Below are 27,129 nucleotides of genomic sequence, written 5' to 3' on the forward strand. Positions count from 1 at the left end.
CTTATAAATTAATATTAGCAAGAGTAGTATGCATATCAGTTTTAGAAGAAAGTGACAAAAAATATTTTGCAGTGGGAAGTTGGAATGCTGTGTTCTATGGCTTCAGAAAACACAAACCTCATGGTTTCATGTAATCTGTTTTGTATGAGCTAGCATTTTTCAGTTGCAAAATTCTCTGTAATGAAACTTCCAAGCAACTCTAATTACTTTGCCCCATGTATATTTCACCTGCTGGCTAAGTTTGTGACTGAAATACTTCTGAGACAATGTTTATACAGAACTGAGACACACAGCATGGAAAAGGTGTGGGTAAGCTGTGGCTAATTACCTGACTCAGTGGGTACTGCACCAGTCATAGCTGATATCAGGTAACAGGCTGAATCCTTGTCCCCTTAAACCTTTACTAATTGTATAAGGATGATAAATTGTGCTGTCATCCCATTAATTTATGCCTGCATATATCTTTTCTAGACTTCATTTTACCTCTGTGAACAGAAGTTAAAAATACTTCATTTTCACTGATTCAGATCTACTGTTGGAGAAAAGCACAGAGCTTGTTTTGTCAGCATGTTCATAAAGGTCTGCTTATGTGCCATGGCACTTCATACATCTAGTTCCTGTGTGAAAGGTTTCGAAAAACATTCATCAGCCGAAATGTCTCCTCTTTGTTGCCATGGTATTCAGTTCATCTGCATGAGCACGTGATCAGTGTGCTCCCACTCCCCTCTGGCTACACTTACTCCTCTGGTGTGTAGTGAAAGAGGCCAAGAGCAGAAACTACTCAGAAAAGATAACAAATTATTGCTGGACATAAATATCTTAAGACTAGTAATTTAAAAATGTTCCTAACTATGCGAGTGTTGAGGCTGCAGTACAATCGTGTAGTAAGAGTATAGAGGATCAGCAGCTGAGCTGATCTTATGACTGACTTATGTTCATGCAAGGAGTGTGAAAACATTGCTTGCAATTGCAGAGGACAAAGATCTCTTCCAGTCAAATGCTCTTATTTGGAAGAAGATAAGAGATGGAAAGTTTTTTAATAGAAATTAGAAGAGAAGGTCTTAACGGTAGCATTGTACACAGAGGATATCTGTTACACTGCTGAAACTTTTCTGCCATGGTACTAGCGGGCTAAGCTGTGTCTCAGTCAGACATCTTCACTTAGTGGTAAATGCAAATCCTTTTGATAAGAGGACCCTGATGTTTATCCACACACTTTCTGAAAGGTAAAAACATCTGCAGGCAGTTATGAATTTGTTGATACGTTTTAAGTTCCTAAGCTGACTCCTCTTCAGTAATTTATTTGAGTCCTTGTGTAACACATCCTGTTTACATTCCAAAGTTTTACCATGTTAAAGTGCTGAACAGAACAGTCCTCCTGGTTAGGTTCATACAAACACAAGCCGTGCCTTTCTATTTTTTATTTTATGGGGATGAGATGAACTACGAAAGTGTAAAAAGGTTAAGCGAACACAATTGGGTCCCAAGTGTGGAGTGAACCTGTGTAATTCTTTCAGAATAAAGGTGAACTCTAGTACTACGATACATGAGTACAAAACCAGAGCCTGTGAACCGGCTAACTTTATTTTTAGTGAAAACTGAAAGAAATATAAGCATCTCTCCATGTTCTTATGACAGTCCTTGATGCTCCATCCGGGTAAGATTAGATTGACCATATGTTTTTGGAAACACTGAACTAGTGATTCGTAATACTAGATCTTGGAGTTACTGTGGTTTTGCAACATTGGTGTGAGGATGAGGCTAACAAATTCCAAGTATCAATTCAGTGTAATTTAAGCTACAACATTCCATTTACCACAGTATTTTAAGAAATGTGTCTTTAATGTTTTAACATTCTGTTGCTCTTTCTTAAGTTGGGTTCAGGGATTCTCAAACAAGAACTTTGGCTTTATCAACAATCAAACTGTCTGCTACCCTTGTGGCAATTACATCCTCTTCCTGGACATTGAAACAAAGAAGACATCAGTGCTGCAGTGTCCGACCGGCCAGGTGGGAGCCCTTGCAGCGAATGGGAACAGTCAAGTGCTGGCCTTTTCAGACCGAAAGCTGAATCCCATCATATATATCTACACTTTTCCAGAACTCGGTAAACTGACAGAATTAAAAGGTAGTGATGTGGTAACCCTCCCTGTCACCATTTCATTGAAACAATACTTAAATCATCCAGTTTCTGAAGGATTTTTTTTTTTATAAGGCTTGAGAAACAGTGTGACAGGAAACTGTCTCATGACAAAATGCGTGGAAAGCAGTGGAAGGAATTTTCCACTGCGTTACTTTTAGTTAGGCTCAAGCTAGGGAGCAATATGACAATACAAAATTGAGCTGTTTTAAAGGAAAAACGAATGGAATGAAATGGAATTCATTTTAGGAAAATATAGACAGAATAACCAAAAAATCGTACTACAGTAGGCTCCCAAGCAAACTGCTGAAAGCCACATTGAGAAATCTGAGATGTGAGAGGGATGAGGGCTCTTGCAGTTAAACTTTGGTGTCTGGGATCTAATGTATATTTTTGCCCACCTTGTAACATTTCTCTCCTTAGTTAAGTTGCTTACCCTATCCATGTTTCAGTTTCCTTGCCATTTAAATAAGGATCATACTACTTGTTTATTTCATGTATATGAATGAAATTATGAATGCAAAGGATTTCAGGGTACTTGGGGGAAAAATACTTTACATATTCAAGGTATTGAAAATAATTCCAAGCAGTGATACATAGGGAACACTTTTATTATCAAATCAAAACAATAATCTAGAGTGAAGCAAAGGAATCAGGGGCCTGAAGAATGCCTTTGAAGAGTTAAAGTAGAAATAAAGGAACTGAGAAGAGTATACAGTGATAGTATATAGTAAAGTCTGGGGCAATTAAAGACCATGTTCTTTATATTTCAGGTAATGCTCAGCTGGACTACACCTTACTTGCGTTTAGTTTCACAGGCCCATATCTTGCCAGTTACTCTTCAATCCCAGAATTTGTTCTTTCAGTATGGTAAGAGTAAAAAAAAAAATATTCTCTAATACCATTTACATTTAATTCATATTTTTGTGTATGTGCTGTTTTACCATAAATTAAGTTAACAAATGTGGAAGACACATTAATTGCCTTCATCTCCATTTTTTTCCTGATTGTCTGCAAACTTTCTATACCGAACTTGCTGTTTATTTTCTAGCATCAGTAGCCTCTAGTCTGAATGACTGTTACTTTGCTACAGCTATCTTCTACTTTCTTCGACATTTTTTGTTTTGGAGTCTTCATCACTAGTTAATTGTCTGTTCACCCTTGGATGTTGAATACCGTGCTGTTCGTGAAAGAAAGTTGCCTGCTGAAAAATGGAAAATCGTTCTAAAGTTGATTTTTACTTTTTTGTCCCCCTGGACTGTTCGGTGGTCCTCTTTATTACTCGTGCTTGACTTTCTGTCTTATAGTTGTGCTCAGTGATTATACTACCGTGGGTCACTGGGTTAGATCATAATTTTCTGCTCATTGTCATGAAAAGAAAGAATATGGTGCAGATACAGAAAGTTAGATTATTTACATTTTTAAATTGTTATGTAAAAATATAAGCCTGCTTATGCCTCCATTGCCAGCAAGCTTCCATTGATTGTGGAGTCTGAGCACTTCTTCAAAACAAACGGGGAGGGTGGAGTAGGAGGAAGGCAAGCAAGGACATGTAATGAATATTCTGTATACTCCCAATTTAATGATGACCTTTTCTTGTGCAATGATTAGTGAAGAGGCAGAAACTCACGTAACTTCAGAATTTTAGTAATGATAGTAGATACTATTACAGATGCCTCTTCTTTATCCCTTATGAAGAAGAATAATGTTTGCTCTGAACTCTGATTGTACACAGTACTTCAGGAAGGATGTCTGTGCTGGCCTGGAAAGCTTACATGTTTGTCACTTACAGCAGAAATAACACATATGGTCTAATGTGTTCGTTGTGTGCAGTTAAACAAAAAACCACCATCTTGAAAGACTTCTGTAGATTATTCTTAAAAATTGAAAAATCTAGAAATGTTTCAGTGCTTTAAAGTAGTGGCCATTTTCAAGGCCAAACAATTTAAACCTATTTGAATCAGCATGAATATGACTATCAGCAGCTAATTCTCATAAAAGAACCATCCTAGAAAGAATTTAGTAACAAAATATAATTACCTTACAATATTAAACTTAGAATTTATAATAACTTGAACAGAGGTGTCTGAATTTACTGTGAGATCAGGACCTTCATTTTTGCAATTGGATTATATTGTGCATGCATTGTGTGTGTACAGATGAAAGGAATCTCAGTGTTTAGCATTCTTAATGTGATTACAATACGGTGATTGCACAGTTCCTGTATTTTAAGCAGATAGTTTGGAATCGGAGGTATAAAAGATGTTTTGTAAGTTATGTCAGTCTCAAAAATATAGAAAGCTTATGGATAACTGAAAGCTGCCTTTCATCTGAGGTATTTTATCCCTAGATCTTTATTATTTTCTGTTCAAAGGGGAGACAATGCCAGATTCTTTTTCAGATGCTTATACCATATAGTTTCAGATCTTAATAAATTATCTACTATAAAAGAGTGTTGGCACTCTCTGTTAGGTATGAGAGGAGAACATGCTGACATCTTTAGAGACAGCTACATTGATATCTTTTAAAGTGAGAATTGCAACTTATAGCTTTCTGCAATTTTAATGTTACAGTGTACCTGTGAATATTTCTCTTTTTTTTTTGCATATGCTATCAATATTAACTATTGTCTTATGTCCTCATCTGTTTCTGTGAATGAATTTATTACAGGCCAGAATAACAGGATTATACTAAATCCATTTACAGCAGTGTATGCATTTTAGGTTTTTTTCCTCTCAGCAGTCATGACAAATACTAAAGCTATAAATGTTATTTAGATTCACAGCCAGATATATTGTCCAAGAAATTAAGAAACAGTTTTGACCATTTTCTTCAAATTATGTTAATCAGTTCCTGGATAGCACCTAAAAATACAAATGCAGTCAAGAATTAATCTGGATAATAGAGAAATATGCAAATTAGATGGTGCGAACATAAAATAGGTTACACAGGACAAAAGAAAAGTCACTGGAAAGCAGATTCCCAGGCTTATGTCAGCTATACATAACAGCCCCACACAAATTCTGCCCTGGTTTGTGCTTGTAAGTTAATGCAGCCATAGCTTGCATGTCTGCATTCACAGCACAATTATTGTATTACCTAATTCATCCACAGATAATCACAGGCTGACTGTGTTTTATTCCCTAATCATAATACTTTCCAACTGCAAACCTGCAAGCATTATAATCATTATTTTTTTGATTGGAAAAGCATGACTGAGGTCTGGGGTGCTGAAGTGTTAATTGTTTGGGCCCGTTAAAGTAGTCATTGATGGAATGGATGAAAAAAAATCCATGTCTCTTGGTTCTGTTGGTCTTTTCACAAAAAGAGTGCATGATAATGTTTCTAAAATGTCAGTTTTCAAAATTATTTTACTATTCAATCTTTTTGTCGCACTACTAATTTTATGTGTGGCTAATTAACCACCTCGTTTTTATTCTCAAGAAGACCTAACTTGTTTGAGAGCAGAAGTTTTTTGTCAGCAACAAAGTATTTGTTTTCCAATCTTGAACTTGAATGTCAGTGATAATCACATCTAGATCTTTGGCTTGAATGTTTTTGACTTATTTAGTAAATCTGATTTTCTTTTACTCTCCTTAATGAAGGAACTGGCAAGAAAATATCCTCCTGTGCAGTGAGTCTCAGCCAGGGGTAACAGCGACCTCTTTAAGTTTTAACCCTATGAATTGGCAACAACTGTGTTTTGTTAATGAGAGCTCCGTTACTATCTGGCATATTGAAAGGAATAATGACGAGCATCACCTTAAGCAAAAGTAAGTGGAACACCCTTCAGGTGTTAGAAGTATATTTTAATAATTATGACTAGCAACCTACATCTGTTTGCAAAGAATTCAATCCAATTTAATTGACCTAGCAATTGCAATCAGTAGTTGGTAAATCACAGGCAGTGTGAATCTGTCTAGTCAATCAAGTTAATTGAATTTATGATTTCATTTCTTAGCACTCACGTGTCCAGATTATGCACATGATGAAGCTAATACTAATCAGCTGCTTTGGCAGTCTCTATCAATAACTGCATGACTGAATTAAGGTAGTGCCTGGACTGCTTTCCTCCAAGTGACTATGTTGAGTATTGCTTTTGTAGCTGTGAAACCACCAAATTTGGATCAAGTTGTTCCTAGTAAGCATAGTTAAACAATGTGTTGTTGTAATCACGAATTGTACTGAAAGCAGTATCAGTTTTGTGTGTGATTTCTAGCTTGCATGGCCAATTTACAGATCCAGAGGGGACGGCTCTGTCAATGCAATTCACTGAGCACAGCAAACCTAGAATTTATTTATGCTAAAATGTTTTTTGAGGCTGGTAGTAGTAGTATGTATCATTCAGGTTGGTGTCTTTGAAATATAACATATATGTGGTTTCAGTGGTAGCTACTCTACAGTTCCCAAGTGTGTTTAATCTTGTTAACTATGAATATAACCCACATATTGCCACTAACACAGTTATACTAGTGAAAGTATAGACAAGGCCTTCATTTGCGATATGAAAAGAATTCTGAAGGGTATTTTGCCTTTTGTCATTCTAGAGTACACATGTGGAAATACACATATACTCCTTTTTCCTCACCTTTCATTCCCTTCAATAGAGGTTAAACCTCCTCAAAGAATGGTTTACTTTACATAAATTTTTTCCAAGTCATAAATCAACACAGTTTGTAAACTATAGAATCCTCAACTTCTGCATTGCAACAGCCACTCATACCTCGATTACCAGAGTGCAACAGGCAAATACTGCTAATAATTTTTCATCATCGTTTAACTTTCTCCAAATAAACATTAAGCATGAATCCTCACAGCATATGCAAATTAGGTGTGTGACTTTATTAATCCTGGTTAATAAGGAAACAGTAACGTAGAATAGTTGTTTATACACAGCAACAAGAAAAGACACTGAGTTAGAACATGGCAAAACGTTTCTGCCAGTTAGGAACATTCTTCTTTTATAGTAGAACTACTGTTACTTTTCAGTGAAATGGTATGTGCCATGCAGAAGGATTATCTACAACAATCCTCCATTACTCTTGCAGAGGTAAAGGCCATTAACTGCATTGGTGTCTCACAGTTTTGAAAACATGCTTCTCAGTTTTGTATCAGCATTTACTAGTTGTTAATGTATCTTCTCCTCACACAGCGTCTCTTGCTTTTTCACAGGCCTGTGAAACTCCCTGATGGACAAGGGTCCGTGAGTCCTCATAAGGGTTTATTTTTCCCAGTTTCTCATAGTGAAGATCCATACTATGGCCCTGATTTGCCAGTTTCAGCCATTGCTGGACTGGTAGGAGATGAAGCAGAAACATTCATGGTAGATACTGATTTTTTTCCTTTTTACTATTCCAAGTCATTATGCTTTTTATGCAAATAGGTGTTAATAAATTAATAATTTTAATGTCTGTTAAACAGGTACAACCCAATAAATAGATCTATTGTGTCAACAGTATTTTTGAAATCCATTTTGACAGGGACATACTGCTACTGCACAGTACAGTACCCCTGCTTCAGAAATACGTTCCCACACTACTGTCATTGTTGGACCTGCCTATTTGTCTCACTTGTATTTGATCATTTACTAGTGAGCCTCCCTTGGGATGCCTCTTTTGAGAGGCTTCAAAAGTGTTCTTATTTTGTTTGACATTTACTTACTTTCACCTGACTACCAGCTAGAAGCATCTGACAGTGTGAAAACATTTAATGTGCAAATCTGCGATTCTCTTATGAGATTAAGACCATGAATTTCTGTTTGGTGGCTTGTGATATATATGAGACACCAAAACTACCACGCATAAGATGATACTGGCATTATACTACGTCTTCTCAAAGGACAAATGTGAGTTCCGTATTATCAGATTAGTATACCACAGTTTTCTGCAATAAACTTTTCTTATAAAGCAGAATTAAAAATAAAAATGGGGAATGATGCTTTCCTGACCTCATCCTCTTTTCATGGCTTCATGCATTCAGATTCTCAGAGATTTTTAACTGTGTAAATGCTGATGCCCTTGGTTTCCAGGACAATCAATAACTACAAACAAACATTCTGTACTGATGCTGATTACACATGAACTGCTTATATTTCAAATCACTTAGAATATGTAAAATGAAAATAATGTATGCTCATCAGGAGCATTGTCTTTTTCTTCTCCCATACTGCCTCTTACGTGCAGATGATGAACTGCAAAAAATACTTGGTTCTTTGCCTGTAAAGTGAATTACAAGAGATATTGAGGAAAAAACCAACTCCCATATTAGGTCTGTGAGGCTTAATAGGATTTGTCTGTCCTTGAATGGATGCTGTTCTGTTCAGGAATGGTAGATTTGATTCTTATGCTTGAACTTGCAGAACCGCATTGTGAACTTTTCTACATGGAAAAGTTTTTGCTTTCAACCATACTAGATACCACTACAGTGTCTTTGCATTCCCAACTGCCTACAGAAAAAAATAGATTTCTTTTGAGCACCTTCAAGGTGATTATGTTCTCCTTATACGTAGAAATATTCCTGGCCTAAGAGTAGATTATTCTACTAGTCTTTGATGAAGATTTCCTTTTCTTTCGGATTACGTGGTAAATATTTTGGCAGTTACTTACTGTCCAAATTCCCTAGATGGTGTGTTTTGGTTGTGAATGCTGACAAAGTAATGAACACCAGGTTATTTAGAAATGCAAGGTTTGGGTTTTTTTCAGAAATACAAGCTGTTGTTCCTTTTGTTGTTGTGGTGGTACATTTTTTCCTGTGTACTAAATAGTGAGGTGCTACACTCACAGTTTAGCACCGGGAGGCACTGAATCAATTTCTGGCATGTTTTCACCTTGCTCCAAACAGTCATAGCTGAGTAATTTTTTTGCAGGACTTGTATTTATTGTGCCTTACAGCACTAATTCTCCCCTCCATGCATGCCTGTGTACATAAGCTCCATCTCTAACCTAGCAGAAAAACTGAGCTACTACTAGATCATGCAACAGCCCATGGTGTGTGTGTGGGGGGAATGTTGCACACATATGTCTTGTCAGGTTAAGCACCCCCTTCCAGCACCCCAACATGGAACATATAGTTATTCCAAAGCAATTACTACACAAGTTGATCAGAATATACTTGATGGAGAAGATACTTCTTTGAAATACTGTTTTATCAAGAACCTTTTATTGAAGTGTCTAATGCAGCAACTTGGAGAGAGATTGAAATGACTGAAGTTGCTGAGTTCCTCAGATATCAAGATATCTTCAGACTACGCATGCTGTAAAGGACCAGGCTGTCCAAAATAGAGGTGCTATAACTACTGTTCTTCACTGTCTTTATAAATTGACAGGCTGCTGTGGCAGATGTATCAGTGGTTACTGTCACTGATGACTTGTATACCATTACAAATGTCCATGAGCAGTTATCTGACTCTAGCCTAAAATCTGTGCCTCGACATTTGTAAATACCTTGGAGTCATTTTCCTCTCTACTATCATCAATGCTCTTTTAATTAGTAAGAGACAACCTGCTTCTCCTGTGGTGGTTAATGAGGTGTGTTCAGTTGAACGCAGCTGGAATACTATCATGGCCTGATGAAGCTCTCCCTGTCTCTGCAGAATTAGACAGAAGGATTTTTGTTCTTTATCACTAAATCCAAGTCAGTTGAGATTCATGTTTTTCATGTTGATGTAAGCATCCAAAATGAAGAACCATTTATTTAGACTATTATTTAAAAGAGTTGTCCTCAACCTCTAGTCCATGGTCCTTGGAGGCTGTAGTCCACTCCTAAGGAATGTGTGAGAGGCAAGTAAGAAAAGCAAGCCCATTGCCAGTGCACTTGTTTGCTGCTTTGAAATGTGTTAGGGTTCCATACTCAAGAACAAGATACTGAAGCTGGGTATGTACCAAAGTGTAACCACAATGGGGCAGCAGAGTGAAAGGAATTAAAACATCCTACAGCATTCAATCCTTTTCTTTATTGCATTACATTGATTTAGTTTTTATTTCAATATTTCTTACAGTTGGACCTGAGTTTTCTGAATGTCCTTTACCATGACAAGCCCATTTGACTCCACTTCGTCCGCAGGGCCAATTTTATTCCATTCTCTTTTTATAAAACTTTTCATAACAAGGATCCATCATGGATTCTTTTCTCTGTAGAGGTGCTCCTCAAAAGGAAGAGAAGTTAAAAAAATGACAGCATTATTATTATGCCCCACCATACCAATGCACAGTTCAAGAAGCAACCTGGTTTGGGATTTACATAATCTCATCCTAGGATTATCATATTTTACCTATTTTTTGTGTAAAGGTAGTCACGACAACAGGTACAAAGGAACATTACAGAAGTTGTCTTTTCATCGGAATCTTCTGATTCACGGTGGTTCGGTTCCAACCTTCCCAATGATTTGTGATGTTCAAGCCTCATAAAATCCCTGAAAATGCCTATATTAAATGTTTCTCTGGGTGATGGAAAGCCCCATTTGTTATAAATTTATTACTGTTAGTCCTATTTGATTTATAAAGTAGATATTAATATACTTTATTTCTGTAACATTTTCCCCTGAGAAATTCAAAATGCTTTGTAAGCATAAATAGAGAGCAAGTTACTTACCCAGAATCATATAGCAAGCCCTTGGCATATTTTACTAATGAAATCTAGATACTGATGCATCTCTGTCCTATGTTTTCATCACAAATCCATGCATATTTCCTCTTTTTGTAGAGCCTTTAGTGAGACAGCAGGTGTTTTATAGAATTATAGATTCTTCTTTTTTTTCATCCATCATATTGTCTATTGTTCGTCACCACTTCCGCTCACGTGCATGGTTCTTTGAATCATGTCTTTTAAAGATTCTCCCAAGTTTTTCTTGTGTTTTGTTCCCCTCTCCCCCTCCCTGAATTCTCTTAAATCTGGTTCTTTCTGTTATGGTATTCATATGACCCCTATTGCTGTTGTACCTGAACAGCTGGAGAAGTTCTTTTCTTCCTGTTTTATGGATGATGGATTTATGAGATTTATTTTAGCAAAATGAAATTCAAGGCACATGGGAAGTCTATGGCAGGGATATTGCTAGAACTAATTTGCAGATGACCCAAAGGTTGACAGAGCTGTTTTACAGAGCAATTTGGATTATATGATAAGATAAACTATTCAAACAAAATGTGTTTTAGTACTGCCAAGTATGTAAGACTACATGTGCAGGTTATGTCTGCAAAGTGGAAGACTATTCTGAAAAGCAGTTTCAAAAGCATTTTTCAGGGTGAGGTCAGAGTGGGTATCCATTTCAATTTGGGCTTCCAGTGCTATTCTAACGTTACAAAAAAAATTAAATAATCTAGGGTCTCAATGTGTTGAATTTTATCATAATTTTATCATTAAAAAATTGGGACCCACCTGGTTATGGTGGGTCAATATCTTTGTGAAGGTACAGAAGATACTGGAGGGACTTCCAAGTTAGAGGACAAAACTGTAGCAGATGCAAGTGCTGGAGGATAAATCCAGATAAATTCAAATTTTAAAATATATATTTTTTAAATGAAAATACAATTCATCATTTTAACAGGCTTCTAGGGAGAGAGGTGAGTTCTCCACCACTCTCTCCAGTCACAGACTTTTCTTGAAAATGTTCTTGTTTCTCAAGTTACTAGCTTCAGTGAAGGGATGACTGAATAAAATAAGGCTGATGTTATACAAGTGGTCAGACTCTATCAGGTAATGATCTTTTTTTGCCTTAAAATGTATGTAGCTGCTTGTACAAATATTTGTCAATTGTTGATTGAACTTGTTTATTTTTGTGCTGAAGCCTAGAAATTATATTAGGCCCTCAGTGTATCCTACTGCCCACTGCTGGACTGCGACCTCAGAAATTTACATGGGCTGTAAAGAAGGATATGTTTTGGCAATTGATGCTGAGACATGCAATGTTTCTACTCTTCAAGAAAAACCTCTGCCTGGTAAGAAATAGCTGCATTTTGTGTTTTATTCAACTAGAGAGAAGAGTGGATAGGTGAAACCTTTTTTTGCTTTCTTCTGTTCTATTGTGTCCGTTACGGAAATGGTAAAGCTATATTGTAGAGCCATAGTTCTTTTATTAGTATCATAAACATTTGAGAATGTCTTTTGAACTTCTCTGTGGGTTTCTTTAGCACCCAATAATTGGCTTTCATTTTTCTTTGGCAAAAAAAAAGAGAGAAATCTAGATACATCAAAACTGATAAAATGAACAATAGTTCCAGAAGGCCAGATCTTATTAACCAGCCCTACTAGATTAGCATTAAACTATTAATAGACCAGCTATACACAGTCTTTTCCCTATTAGTTAAGTACCAACAATTTATCTTATTTTGCTTGAAATATTAGATTGTCCTCCTTTGGTATGTTAGATAATGTTAGAACATATCTTTGAAGACTCATGATAAGTCTTCAAACAACAAAACTGAATTTAATGTAATGTTGCTTAATAGAATTTCTTAAGGTCAGCTCTTACATAAACTATTTTCTAATGAAAACAAGACTGTAAAGACTGTCAGGCTTTACTGCAGAAGGTGTGAAGCACAGAGAGTGAACAGAAGATGTCTTTGGCTTCAAACAAAGATATCTGCTTTTAATTTATTCTAGAATGGGAGGACTGAGTACATGACCCTCAGACTGATTGTAACTTGCAGAGGTGATTTGTCTGCCCTATATATATTCCCACCTGTCTTTTTTCGGGGGGATCTTTGGCAGGCTAGTGACTGACTAAAGTTTTTTGGCAAGAGTAGCCCATTCCAAGCGTTCTTTTTTCTGGGAATCCTGAGGTGTCTTCCCTACTACCTACCACATACTACCCTTCTGTGCCCATTCAGAGGGCTCCCAAGATGGAGGACAGTGAGACACAACCAGCATAAAGTGTTCTGGCAATGGCAACCTGTACATTAATGCCCTTTGCAGGGATGGAAGGTATCAGTCCTACTGTGCACATGAAGTTCACTGATTCACTCAGGTCTAAGAGGAGTACTGGATTATGCTTCTCCCTAGCACTACAACTGGGTGATATCCTGTTGTAGACCAGCATAGAACAGTTTCTCTAATAAACACTGAATCTGTGTTAACAGGCAGGCTGGTGATAATCTTGTTTTCTTCTTTTGCCATGTAATACGTTATTTTTTAAGCTACAGCAAGTGTCCTTGACTTTTCCAAAGTATTGTAACTCTGTTCAGTTTTGATAGTTAACAGAGAAATGTAAGTCTGCTCTTAAAAAAAAACCAGCAAACCAGCATTATTTCTCCGCTTTTGAAATTATCAGTTTTAAGTTTACTGAATCAATAGTTGGAAATCATCAACAAATAAAAAGCTGAGGTGTGATCAGAAATGTTTTTGCCACTTCAGTAGAAGGCAACAAGAATATTTGCCATTTGGGCTTTTCCTTGGCCTGTATATTCTTCTTTGAGTTCTGTCCTAAAACTGATAACAAAATTTTCTGTATTCATATTGTACTGAAGCTTCTGCTTAATTTAAAACATACTGCAATCTGTGTCTCTTTAACAGAATGCTTAAATGCATGTCCAACTTTAGGCACATGCTAAATTCCTGCTATGGTGTTGCAAACAGAATCATAAGCAGCCACAACATTTCACTTGGGCATTTTTTCAGACTGACTGAAATTTCCTTCTTAATTACATCAAATAAAAAAAAAAACGTGGTTAGAAATAACAATACCAGAACTTAACACTAGAAGATAGATAAATCTGCATCTGTACCAGTCTCCATGCCAAATATTGCTATCTCCCTTTCACAGTTGTAAGCTGAATCACAGAAAGATTGTGCCTGCTCAGCTGCATAAATGACAGAAATTGGGTATTGGGGAACAATGCACGTTTTTGATTCGTATATTGAGCCCGGTCTTTTGTTCAGTAGGCTGGAATACAACTGACTTTTATTGCTATATTGACATATAAACAAGGTTTGACATTATAAATTGTTTTCTTTTCTGCAGAATACATGCGTAAAATATCGGATGTGGTGTCATACGTTCGTAGAGAAGTACAGAAAAAGAAAGGTATTTCCATATTCAAATCAAGTTAATAGATATTTAGGCAGCACCAGTGATGTCTGAGAGTAATAATATGTGAGTACAGCTGGAAGTCACTGGTTAGAAAAACTCAGTTCACACTGGCTTCTATAAGACACATTGATGGCAATCTTTTATATGTTTACATAACAAATGATTAATAGCTTTTGTGCTAACAGACAGCCAAATGAATAGCCTCAGGAGAAACTGTGCCAGTGAAATAATTTTTGTCCATTCGAATTTAAATTGGAATAAGTGATGCTAGAATAGGTTTCCTACTGCTTAGTTTTAGTAACTTTTTTTAGAACTGCAATCACTTGTAATTTAGCTGCGTTAGGGTTTAGGGGTTTGTTTCAAACATTTTGTTTTGGGCTCCACAGTACAAAAAAGATGTTCACATAACGGATGAAGTTCACTACAGGGCCACAAAGATTATTGCAGAGTCTAAGTACATGACGTTACAAAGATGGGCTAAGAGAAGTATGTTTGTTCAGCCTGGAGAAAAGGAAATGGGGGATTTTACTGTTGCTTTAGCTACCTAATGAAAGGTTACAGAGAAGATGGAATCAGGCAGGCAAAGGACACAGTTTGCATCAACAGAAATTCTGTGTATGTATTAGGAAAAAAAAAAAACACTTTCCCAGTGAACATAGACAAAAAGAAGCTGTGGAATTTCCATTCTTGGGGATCAGAGGACTGATAGGGTCCCTTCCAACCTAAATGACTCTATGATTCTGTTGATGAACTTTAAAGTGGCTATTTAGCAGCCTTTACAAAATCAAATGATTTCTCAATTATTTCTAGTTCATCAGACCACAGTAGTACTGTCATTTCAAATTATGTATACCAACCTTCTCCTTCATTATCACAGCAAGAAGTCCAAAGAATATATAGCCTGTGGAGCCTTTTTACACACAAATAGTAAATCATCTCAGATTTGAAGTTGAGACAAGTTGTTGCAATAAATTAAATTTGATATTTTGTGTCAATTTTGTGCTCTCAGGTGGCAAACCAAAGGCTCTGCAAAACCGAGTTTTATTTGCCATGGCATTTTGTAACGAGGGACTGTACGCAGCTGGAAATGTAAGGCATCCTTTATGTTTTTACCTTACCATTATTGTGTGAAAATCAAAGAACATTCAAATGCAGAGTTCACTGCAGACAGGAGTTAGAAGAAAGTGGAGGGCTGCAGAACTATAAAGGTCCTCCCTGGTGTTGTATATATTTTCTTTGTTAAGACTTGAGAAAATGTCCTGCTCCCTGAGGGAGCAGGATGGGAAGAGATTCCATTTTTGTAGTCAAAGCAGCAACAAAAAAGAACAATCCTATTTTTAACAAAAGGCAAAGAGTATTCTAGAGGAACAGAAAAGGATGGACAAAAAAACAGGAAGGAAGAGAAAATGGCCAAGACAACCACCAAATTGTTTTGTGCAAAATTTAAGTCAATAACCCAAACTGACGATGCTATTGTACATTACTGCTCAAGAGTGGGACAAACTCTTATACTGTCTAAAAAAAACCCCAATACGAGATCTTAAGTATTAACTGATGAGAGTGTCTTTTGTTATCAAACATGAACTGTTAGTAAGATTTGTATTAAAGAACACCTGATTTTTTCAATAGATCTATTATCCAGGTTCAGTCCTCTGTATTTAAACATACTAAAGGCAAATGGGACCATTAGTGATGGGATACAGTTAAACACTCTTGCTTTCAAGATTTTCAGAAGGTCTTGCAGTTCACTTTGCGAGAATGGGCTAGGATGAATGACCCAGACCTGATATGGATTTGTACTTTTCTGCACAGGAGGGCATTTTATTCTTTTATCACATCAAAGGTCTGCAGTATGAGATGAAAATCTGCGTTGATATCTTACAACCCATATCCAGCATCATATTCTCCCCTGATTACACTGTACTTCTGCTTGTCACTGACCAGGTATAGCATTTGAGATAATAGCATTATGTAATGGGATGTTCCTGTGATTCTATATGTGTATGCCGATACTACTAGTATGAAATGTCTGTAATGTAATCACACAAGTCAACAAATTATATCAGAGGTGAACTTAGTTCATCTTGTGTTTTTAAATGAAAGATTGGAAAGACTTTAATGAAGCTCAGAATGATTGTCTCCTACAGACAGTGGATTATAAAGTAATATAAAGTGCTGAGATTTCCCAATGAGATTCCCCTGAGATTTACTTGTGTGTTTACAGTGGAGTAAACACACAAAAAGATTTATGATTTGTGTTTTATGTTGGTTTAGAATATTTATTGATTCCTGGAGTAACATGAAATAGCGTGGTTTTAAATTATTTTATTAAAGCAATTTTGAGAAACAAAACTTCTTGAAAGTGGGACTAGCTTGATCACTCAAAAATGAACTAACCTGGTGTAAAATAATACAATCCAGTAAATTCAGCGGAATTCTGCCAGGCACTTTTTACCTCAGTTTAGAGTCAAATATAAAACTTTAGAGAGTGACACTCAGAAAGATGGGTATTTTTTGTTGAAGTCTTTGAAAGCTTTTAATGCCCAGTGATGGATTATTTCTCCTTATTTGTCAGGGGACAGTCTATACTTACAAACCTGCCCACAGTGGAGAAGCTGTCAAACTCTTGGATGCATGCAGCAGTTGTTTTCTGGCAGCTGATTTTCTTACTCCAGGGGACAAGTACTGTGTGGTAAGAAATTATATTCTTTCTCATATGTAATAGTGGCTCTTTTCAGGTAATCAATATGTTGCTAAGGTACAAAATCAAAAGCCTTGCAGAGACTGGAACTGTTCTGCTATTTGTTACAGTTGTGTAACTTCTTGTTAAAGGAAGTAAATGGCAATAATTCATGCATGGCATATAAAAGGGTCAGAAGTTGCCCTAGAATGCAGGGTGGATAATTCACAGGCTGCTAAAATGTCATATTGGTTCTGCTGCTGATTTGTGTGACTCACCATTGTTCAACATAGCTGAGCAAAAGGTGGATTCAATTCAGAGAACAGATGTTGGGACAAGAAATTCCTACTGATCTTTTCAGCCTTCAGCACAAACTGGAACAGCCTGAGAGATGCCTCTGTCCTGGGTCCAGGGAAAAAGAAGGCCTGGCTCATGGCTCTGTCCATTCTGAAAAATTCCTCGCTTTCCTCCTATGTTTTTGACTCCTGCAAGACATATATTTTAGCCAGCAAGTCTGATTCATTTCAAGGCCATGAATTCTTCAAGTAGCCAGCCTAGGAACCCTGGGGTTTTAGTCAATTAGGTTTGCTGAATCTGTATGTTTGTTGTTAGCATGGACACGATAAATTTTACCTGACTCTGAATGAGTAATGTGAAGGTTGATTGATATCTAGCTGTATTTTACTATGGAATTATACAAGTGCCCAGATATAGGAAGAACTGAAGCGCCATTATGATATGCATCATTTTTCATGTGAGAAAACAAGACCTCTCCTTAAGCCCTTTCCTATGCAAAGAAAATTATAAGCAGGTTTTTCTATTGCCAGCTGAATGGTGGGGGTGCTAATATTGATCAAGCTTACATGTTTTGCCCTAAATTGTCTGATTCTACTTAAAAACCATTCCTGTAGTTGCAGCAGTTCACAAAAATTATTAAAAAGCAAGATAATTCCAAGCAAAACAAGTAACCCTTGATCTGCTATGCTCAGACATTAGTTGAATTTATATTCTATAAAAGATCACTAGTCACTTCCAGTCTATTTGGTTATTCTACCCTCTTTTTACTATTTTTTTCTCTGTTCAACAGTCTGTAGCAATTTCAGGTGAAGTACAAGTTTGGTTCCTGGAAGATGGAACTTGCCTCGGCAAGCTAAACCTTGATATTGAGGTACATGTAACTGGGATCTTATAGAGTGACTGATACTTAAAATTTTCTTTAATAATTTTCAATTCACAGGAGATTATTCCACAGATTTGGATCAACCAGTGCTGAGGAGTGAATTTTAAAAGTTTTAAAGAGTTTTACAAAAGATTATCTTTCAGAATGTTTCCTTGAACTAATCATGTATTTAACTCAGCCATAAAGCAACGCAAACATTTCATGTGTCTTTAAGCATATATTTGTAAACCACAATCTAAATTCTTATGCTATTGTTTTATTAAATTTTTGTTTTTAATGAGTGTCAGAACTAAAAGGAAAAGTTTGAAGTGTATAAAAACTAAATGCCTTGACTGATCTGAAAAACAGGTTTTAGGAATTCAGTTGATAAAAGTGTTTCACAATGTTAATGCTTTGTCCTGATTTAAGATGCATTCAAACCCTGAAAACTGACATAGTAAGAAAACAAATCTCTTTCTATAACAGCTGCACACATAACAGGGTACTCACTCTTTTATTTAGGTGGAACTTCTTTCACTTAAAATCTGGATAGTGGATATGAAGTTTTTTTCTGAGGAGCACAGAATTAGATTTTGATATGTAGATACAGAGCATAGGTAAAAATGCCTATGATGTCTCTAAAATCCTTTCTTTGTTAAAAACAACAACAAAAAAGTTTTTTAGATAAACCACTTGGGGTTTCTTCTCCAGATTTTAGGGACTTTTAAATAGTAAAAGAAAGTGCATACTAACATGTAGCATAATATGTCAAATGATATGGAGCTGTTTAGCATCTTTTACTTCTCAACTAGGCAACTGCTATGGCTTGCTGTCCCTCCTCCAACAGTGTTGCTGTAGGGACCAAAATGGGTCAAATCTATTTCCTTGATGTTACCAAAGTTGAAGCTCCACGGATTGTTCACAGAATTTTTCTCTCCAAATTTCCAGTGCTGTCTTTGCAGTAAGTATGTAGTAACAAGGGCAGGAATATTGTCAGTTTGTTGCTTGAGTAATGCTTTTAGTTGAACCAAAAAATTGAAATTTTTATTCTAAAAATGATAAAGTAAAATATTTTAACAGCTTCTTTTTTTTTTCCTACATATTCTGAATTGCTTGCAAGAGACGTAGCAGAATTTATATAAGAAATATAATAAATCTGTATTTTAAGAAAGTTTAACCGAACACTGAAGATACTGATGTATAACATCCTTTCTGACAGATCACTATATGCAGTAATTATGCGCATTTCCACGTATCTGAATTTAGAGGGTTATTTCTCACTGCATATAAATTTGAAATTTTGTGAAGTTAAGTTTAAGCCTTTTGGTCATCTGTTCTTATATGGTGGATTTTTATTACCATTGATAATTATTCATTTGCTTACAGTTCCAGAATTTACCAGTCTTCCTGTAATTGGATCTAGTGATATAATATATATTTTTTTTGTCTGGTTGTTTGCTGTTCTTTCAATTATTGAAAAAACTGAGAGTATTTTACTTCTACTTTTTAAAAGATAGAATGGATTTTTAACTATTAAACTTTAATATAAATCTGCAAGTTAGTTGGAGGCTCGGATGTGATCTGTTTTCACAGTTACCGAAGATAAACCACTAAAAACAGATACAGAAAGCAACTTATTCAAAGTCAAATCAATGCAAACAAAGACATGTCTATTGAAAATGATATCAAAATCTGTATAGTAGTTTTATTTTTTAAAAAGTGAACTTCAAAGAAAGATTTAATAAAGTTGTTAACATAGACTGCTGTGGAGTATCAGTAGCTTTAGATTGACCAAACTCTGGGCTTTATATGAGGCCCTAACCCTGTAATCCTAGAAGCTGAAATTTCAGTTGTGTTTATGCCCTCAGTGAAGTCAGCAGAGTTATGGGAGTGGAATTATTTGACCCTTTTCATTGACTGTATTGAACTATTTTCTACTTGGATTTATATTTTACCTAGTTATGATCAGAGTGGCCAGTTCCTCATTGCTAGAGCTACAGAAGGACATATCTTTATTCTAGATGCCCGGCCTTCAAAATTATTCCAAGTTCTTGGATACGTAGGTAATATATATAACAATATTAATTATGTTGTGTTTGCACTATTTGCTGTATTTTAAGTATACTTGCTGATCAAACTAAGCCACTCTCCTTCATTCTACTTATTTTTTAGGAGGACTAAACATATTGTCCCCACCTGTTTCCCAACCATATTTTGACCTGGCCAATCTTTTTCCTCTGTAATTTTAGTTAGCAAAGGCACCAATATGACCTTTCTTCCAGGGCACATATAAGTCACAGGGAAGAGAATGGATTAGTTGACCAACTGATCGCAACTCCAGCATAAAAGTAACAGTGCTGGCAAAGAACTTAAGACCTTAGTGGCTCGCTATATGAGAACTTAGAATAAAAAACTGTAGGTCATGATAGCTGGGTGCAATCTCCTATTAAAAATGTCTGCCCCATCTTTAACACAGGTACTGTTGGAATTGTCAGCTTTGCTGGTTGATACTGAAGAATAAAAAATGATGGAATTTTAACTTGCAAAAAATTCTTCTGAAATTTGTAAATTTGTTTATACAGTCTCTCAATTCCAGTAACATTATACTTAAAGAGCACATCTGTGCATATAAATCTTCATCACAATTTTAAGCAGAAAGGGCTTTATTTTATCATTTTAATTGGTTTGACAAATGCAGAATTACATCTACTTAGATAATTTTCAGAATTTGCCTGATCATGTTCTCATTGTCTGTCTGGCTTCTTAGAAGAGGGCTTTTCTGTGCTTTATCTGGCAGTTACCAGTAGACAGTCTCAAAACTGCTACAATGCAAGCTGGATGTAAACTCAGATTGCAATGTTTAATATAATAATAACACTCTGGTGCTTAGCATTTTCAGCACCCGATACCTCAAGCTGAAGTTGTGTGTATGCAGCAGTTTCTGAAACCAGGTTGTGGCTTGTCTCCCATTTCAGTGCAAATTCAAAACTGTGTAATTGAGCTGAGGTGTGTTCCAAACAGGAATCTTATTTTGCTTCACATGATATCTTAGTAAAAACAATGTTACCATGATTCAGTAACTATTTACATTTGTGTTCCCTGCCTGCTTCAGTGTTGGCAGATGAAGTGCTGGATCTTTCTGTAGTTTCTGACTTCAAGAATGACTTAGTTGAAGTGGTGGTACTTCTTAATGTAGCAGAGGTCCAGCGAGCAAGACTGGAAATTTTTTGTCTATCCTCAGCACTCACAACAGGTAAGAATTGAAGTACATACTATGTGATATTTTTCTAAGGCAAGAACATATTACTGACATCCCTTAACAAAAAATACGAACAATCTTAATCTCTTTCTTCATCTCATCTGTACATTCTCTGGCTACACAATTTCTCATACAGCATTCTGTAGACTTATAGTCATCCCAATCATTTCAGCAAAAAGACTGGTATTTTGAGGGCCAGCCAAGGAAGGAAGAAGTAATTCACTTCCAGAATCACAAAGCCACCATTTAACTACTACTACTAGTGGTGATTGTTGTTGTTATTGTTATTACTACCATGTAGGCAGTGCCCAAAGCCAGCCACAAAGAGGCTGTGGGATTGGCACCACCCATATGCAGACTGGCGTATCAGATGTTCAGAGTGGAATTAGTCCCACCAGCCTCTTCAAAATTCAAAAAAATAATGATTCCCTGTCTTTGTTATAGCTTTTCTACATAAAAACACCAAGGAAAAAGTCCACTGTATTTAAAAAATATTAAGTTGTATCCCAATAAGGAATGCTACAGAGAAACGTTTTCTGAAAGAAACAGCACTATGAGGAAAAGAGAGAATTAAGGAGACTTAAGAATTGCATACCTCCATTCACCTTCTGGAAATCTGGCCCTGTGTATCTGCAGTGTGCAATGTACATATTGGGACATCACAGTTAGAATCTCTAGTCATAATCTGGAAATAAAATGAAAGGAACTTGTTAATCTTTCACTAACTTGGGTAAACTACGCTAAATTCTCAAATACTGTCCATGATTTGTTTTACATATGCCTACTCAACTGTGAAACAACTCAGTAATCATTTATTTGTGTCATTCAGGATACAGCTAAGTTATATACAGCTATATATAATATTACAGCATTTTAGAAGTTATATAAGTGAGAAAAAATGGACCTCAGTGTCATGAGTGATCACAGAACTTTTAATTGTATCTGGTATTCTAGGAATATCTAAAACTGATGTGCTAGGAATGCATTGATTTGGGGCACTTTCTGGTATCAGCTGGGAAACTAATTCAGTTCTCAAGAAAGGGCTTAAATTCATTAACGTAACTCAGGCATAGTGCAGGCTAATGTTGCGTTTGGTGTCCTCACCATGCAGCCAGCTCAGGACAGGCTTGGTTGGCAGTGGCACCATGCACTTCCAGTTTTATGTCACTTGCACCTAAGAAGTGCCAAATCAATACAGTTTGAGGTTTCAGTGATGTCTTCTATCTATCACATTACAGCAAAGGCAGCCTGTGTTCATTATTAACATCATTCTATTTTTATATCATTTTACTCACTTCATATGCAACTGAATTACTAACAAAGCCTTTTGTGGAGAAAACTTCTGTAAAACTGTTAGTAAGCCTAGTGTCAGATTTTCTAGTTATTTACATTTAATTTTTAAAATGCTTTATAATTTACAAACTTTTTAAAAAGCATTTTTCAATGAAGTTGGTATTTTCTTTAAATATTTACTAATATTGGGCTTCTTTTTGTGCCTATTTTTGAACATATAAAATGGGGCTTGATTTTCAAAGTTGATGAAGATCTACGGTTATTGCATCAATCTTAATTTCAGGTGTCTCTTTAAAGGTCAAATTAAGGAACCAAAAAGAATAAAATGCCCTTTTGAAGATTTAAATTTAAGCATCGTAACCAATACCACCCAGGCTGTGTGTACTTCATGGCAGAGATGCTTAAACAAGTTCCAGATGAAGGCAATAATGACATGAACCTTTATGCAAACTAATTAGCACTACTTATGTAATACCCAAGAAGCAGGGTAAATTACTGTATACAAATTGTCAAATCACTGTGGTTAAACTCTTTCTAGTACTTCTTTAGAGCTAGTTGAGCTATTTCTCAGCTTCACTGCAGTGTGCTACATCAGTACAACCCACAGAGTTAGTGTTAAACCTAAGTATCTTAATTTTGAGTCTTCTCCTTGAAAACTCACATCATACTTACTCCTTGCTGAGCCTGGTTTACATAATTACTTGATAGGTGAAGTACCAGCATTAGCAGTAGTGATACCTCTTCCTCCCTGTTTCTTTTTTCAATCTTTTAGATAACGATAAGTATGTTAATGAACAAGGAATGCTTAATGCTAGTGCCATTAAAAAGGAGCAATATGATCTGGATTACCCTTTGAGCTCAGCAGTCAGATTGAAGGATAACATTGTGTATGGCTACTGTACCAGTGCACCTTTCATCTGTAAATACCAGCTCTCTGAAGAGGTAATTCTCTGAAGCTGCTTTATTTTGGGTGGTGGTTAAATACCAGTGAAGAAAGGCTGTAAATAAAATGAATATAGCAAGCTATTATCTTAAAGAAATCCTCTCTGCACTAAAAATACCTACTGCATCCTTAAACATCAACTTTCAGTATCCTACTACCTGCTCAGAAACCTGGCAAAAGCAATCTCCTTGTTCAATTACACAGAAAGCCAAATATTGTTTTTTAAAACTGATACAGTTTGCAGGCACTTCACCTGTAGTTTCTGGTTTGGAGCTGTGCTTTTGTGCAGTCTGCTGAGTAACCTGAATATCCAGCCAAGGAACTGAGCCAATGTGAGCACACGATGCTAAGATGCAACTGCAAACCCAGCCCAGTGCTGCTTCACAATGAAGTAGCGGTGGCTTCAGGAATCCACTGTCATTGCCTGCTGATGAACTGGAGCTCTCTGCAGTTCACAGGTCTCCCTCAGTTTAACAGTCAGGTCAAGCAAGAAGGTGAATTCCAAAGACGAGCATTCCTCTTTGACAAGCCCCGTACTTTCTGAGCCAGGAAGCATACTGAATAGTATATATATAGGCCAAAACATACTGCATACAGACGCTTTTGAAGAGATGAGAAGCAAATCAGCAGCATAGCAATGGTACTGCTTCCTGAGCTCAGTAACCCAACAACATTTTAAATTGCAATGCATCTGATAACCCACAAAGCTCTCATTAGTCTTCTTAAAATGGCATAGGTATTTCCATCATCTGAACTGCTGCTAACATTTTGTTTGTTTGGCAGAATACGTCGGAAGATCTATCAGTATTTCTATCAGAAAAGAGGACTCCTAGCAATCAGTTTGGATCAGGTTTCCTCTGTTTATCACCCAACAGCCGGTGGCTGGCATCAGCAGCAAAGGATGGTGTTTTGTTCATCTATCATACTCTTACTATGGTAGGTAGGCATCCAGGCACATGTTTTGTTCGGTTTACATGAGAAAGAGGTGTGAAAGCTACTTTCTTTCACTGTAAGCTATTCTTCACTTGACTATAAAGTGTTCCAGAAAAATTTATATTGAACATGAACTGACATAGCATTATAGACTAGAATTGTTTTTATAATGAATGTATATATGATCATACAAACTACTTACTTTCTTCTCCAGTAAATCTTAGGGTAGATAATTTTACTACACTTCTTTTTCTCCTGCAAAATCAATATACTACAAATGTGCCCCATCTGTAGTCAAAAATTTTAAACTCATAAATCGTAGTCTTTTATGTACTTTGTATTGACATTTTTTGATTGACTTATCTAAAAATAAAGAAGCATAATTTACAGGCATATTCCATTAGGAAAACGTATTTGCTGACACTACTTCTATGACCTTTCTAGGATATACTTGCTCAGAAGCATTGCCATTCATATCAAGGAGGGGGAATCAGATCCATGGTGTTTTCACTGGATGGCAAATTCATCCTTGTTAATGGTGAAAATGATGGTGCCCTGGTGTGTCTGAAATGGAAGTACGTACAAAGTGGCAGACCAATATCGATGGTGTAAATTCTTGTCTCCTGACATACTAATTTTTGCATCTACTTGTGATTCTAGACTTCCTTTTTATTAGTCTCGAAGTAAGAAGAAGAATTGGATAGAAATAAAATCATTCCTCTCATCTTTAGAGGCAGTCTCCCTAGCTCATGAAAAGTCTTGTACTTTGGGTATGGTTGCAATGCAATGCAATGCAATGCAAGATATAGGAGTATCTTCTAATAAGTATACCCATAGTGGGCTTCTTATCACTCTCAAATAAACCATCTGGAAGGAGCTCTCAGGGGTGTAAAGGATGTAATCTCGTGAGATACTATTTTAACTCAGTGATAAGGAGATATCACAGCTTTAATGAGAATTCAACTGTGGCTATAGAGAGCTCTTAGGAGACATTAGGAGTAAGAGACACTTGAAACTACAGCATTTCTGTGGTATAAAAAATGTTCAGGTAGATGCATAGATTAAAGATGACTACACCAGAGCAATACTCTGGGTGATCCATCTTTCAGAATTTCTAAGTGTTGAAACTTCACTTAATTATGCAATTCTAGAATGGAAACAATACTGAATCGTATGTTTAAAAATGCCTATTCAATGTTTTTACAACTTAATAATTGTGTAATAAGGAATATTTAATATTTCATCCTTTTCCATAATACACACACAAAAGCCATCTTTCTGTTTACTAGGAAGATAAAGAAAATTGAAGTTAAGGAAGCTGCTTTTCACTGGCAATCTCTTCTTGCTATACTGAACAAGTCTACTTTGAATGAAAATGTTGTTTTAAAATCCATGGCAGAATGGCAGTTTGACCCAGAATCCACATCGGAATCCATTCCAGAAGAGAAATTTAAGGTGTTTTCTTTATTTTTATTGGGAAAAAGAGTTTGATCATTATCCTAATATTACACAGGATAAAAACTGTCCTCAAAACAAACTCTGATCATTTTGTAAAAGTAGAATACCCCTGAGGATAGGCTGAATATGCTTAATTATTAATTTGTGGAATAGTGTTATCAAGGAACTGGAATAGGTGTGGGAAGATGACATTCACATCTCACTTTCACTTGGCGTTCTTCAGCCACAGAAAACTCATTGTGAAAGTCAGTTTCTCCTCATGTGAAGTTATGTGTCATTCCCAGTGTGGTGTTACTGCTATACGTTGTGTATTACCAGCCATATATTTTTCTGTTGAAATCAAGCAAAGCTGTGATTACAGAGATTAGTGTAGTCAACCCATTTGAGTCAAAAGGCTTTGCATATTAGCAAGGTTTTGCAGGATCAAATCTGGAGACTGGTTGGGGAATAAAAATGTTGTAACACTCTGGAATTTGGTGGTGGTGGTGTTACTTCTAATGTGAGTCTCTATTCTATTTCTTTTCTGTCTCTTTCATTCTCTCTAAGTATGGATGTTTATATGCTTAATTTCAGGAGGCACCACTTAAATCTTCCAATGTAGAGGTGACAGAAGAAGATGGAAACATCACCAGTTTGTATTCAGCCAGTACCAATGACATGACATGGATAGGTCAGAAGATACAGAAGGTACTTTCATAGAATGAGTTTTAATCCAAGCCAGAGTTTTCAAGAGTCAGTAGCAATTTGGGATGCCAAATTATATGCTGTAAAGCAATCTAGTTTCTAAAGCTTTTCTGACATTTGGACCTCTCTTTAAGGCATTGCTATCTAAACTCCTAGAAATCCTAGGTCAAGTCTATAAAGACATCAGAGAAGGTATACCTAGCACAATAGGAGCTCTGAATACCAAAAGACCGCTTCTACACAAGAAGTAAACTAAAAAAAAAAAAAAAAAAATTGCCAGAGAAATTGGCTTCTTTTAGAAACTTATAAAGACTTTTTTCTTCTAAAAGTCAGAAAGTCGCACAGAAGATTATTAACAGGAACCAAGCAGGTGCTCTCTTCTTCCCAAGGGCCAGAATAACAAATTCTATAGTACTGATAAATCAATACTCAACAATATAACATTAAATACAAAACACCGGATGCTTATTGCAGGTTAAAGTTGAAGTAAGTATGTTAGGTAACCAAAGTTTTTATAAGTAAAAGTGCATCAAAGGTCTAACTGTCTACAGAGAGGTG

At 36.2% G+C, this 27,129-nt stretch overlaps 1 protein-coding gene across 1 annotated transcript in view; it reads left to right on the forward strand.

Annotated features, from left to right (window-relative positions):
* Positions 1-27,129, forward strand: part of CFAP43 (cilia and flagella associated protein 43) — a gene marked incomplete at its 5' end in the record, with an annotated part of 48,483 nt that overhangs the window by 1,378 nt on the left and 19,976 nt on the right. The window contains 18 exons of the mRNA XM_082486407.1: positions 1,875-2,128; positions 2,914-3,010; positions 5,746-5,913; positions 7,313-7,463; positions 11,922-12,072; positions 14,094-14,156; positions 15,172-15,251; positions 15,975-16,106; positions 16,738-16,854; positions 17,930-18,010; positions 18,814-18,962; positions 19,961-20,064; positions 21,114-21,254; positions 23,326-23,495; positions 24,280-24,432; positions 24,874-25,004; positions 25,719-25,884; positions 26,461-26,574. Of these exons, the coding sequence (XP_082342533.1) occupies positions 1,875-2,128; positions 2,914-3,010; positions 5,746-5,913; positions 7,313-7,463; positions 11,922-12,072; positions 14,094-14,156; positions 15,172-15,251; positions 15,975-16,106; positions 16,738-16,854; positions 17,930-18,010; positions 18,814-18,962; positions 19,961-20,064; positions 21,114-21,254; positions 23,326-23,495; positions 24,280-24,432; positions 24,874-25,004; positions 25,719-25,884; positions 26,461-26,574 (2,422 nt within the window). The remainder of the gene's footprint in view (positions 1-1,874; positions 2,129-2,913; positions 3,011-5,745; positions 5,914-7,312; positions 7,464-11,921; positions 12,073-14,093; positions 14,157-15,171; positions 15,252-15,974; positions 16,107-16,737; positions 16,855-17,929; positions 18,011-18,813; positions 18,963-19,960; positions 20,065-21,113; positions 21,255-23,325; positions 23,496-24,279; positions 24,433-24,873; positions 25,005-25,718; positions 25,885-26,460; positions 26,575-27,129) is intronic.

This window comes from Vanellus vanellus, assembly GCF_965231255.1.
Source record: "Vanellus vanellus genome assembly, chromosome: 7".
NCBI classification, from domain to species: Eukaryota; Metazoa; Chordata; class Aves; order Charadriiformes; family Charadriidae; genus Vanellus; species Vanellus vanellus.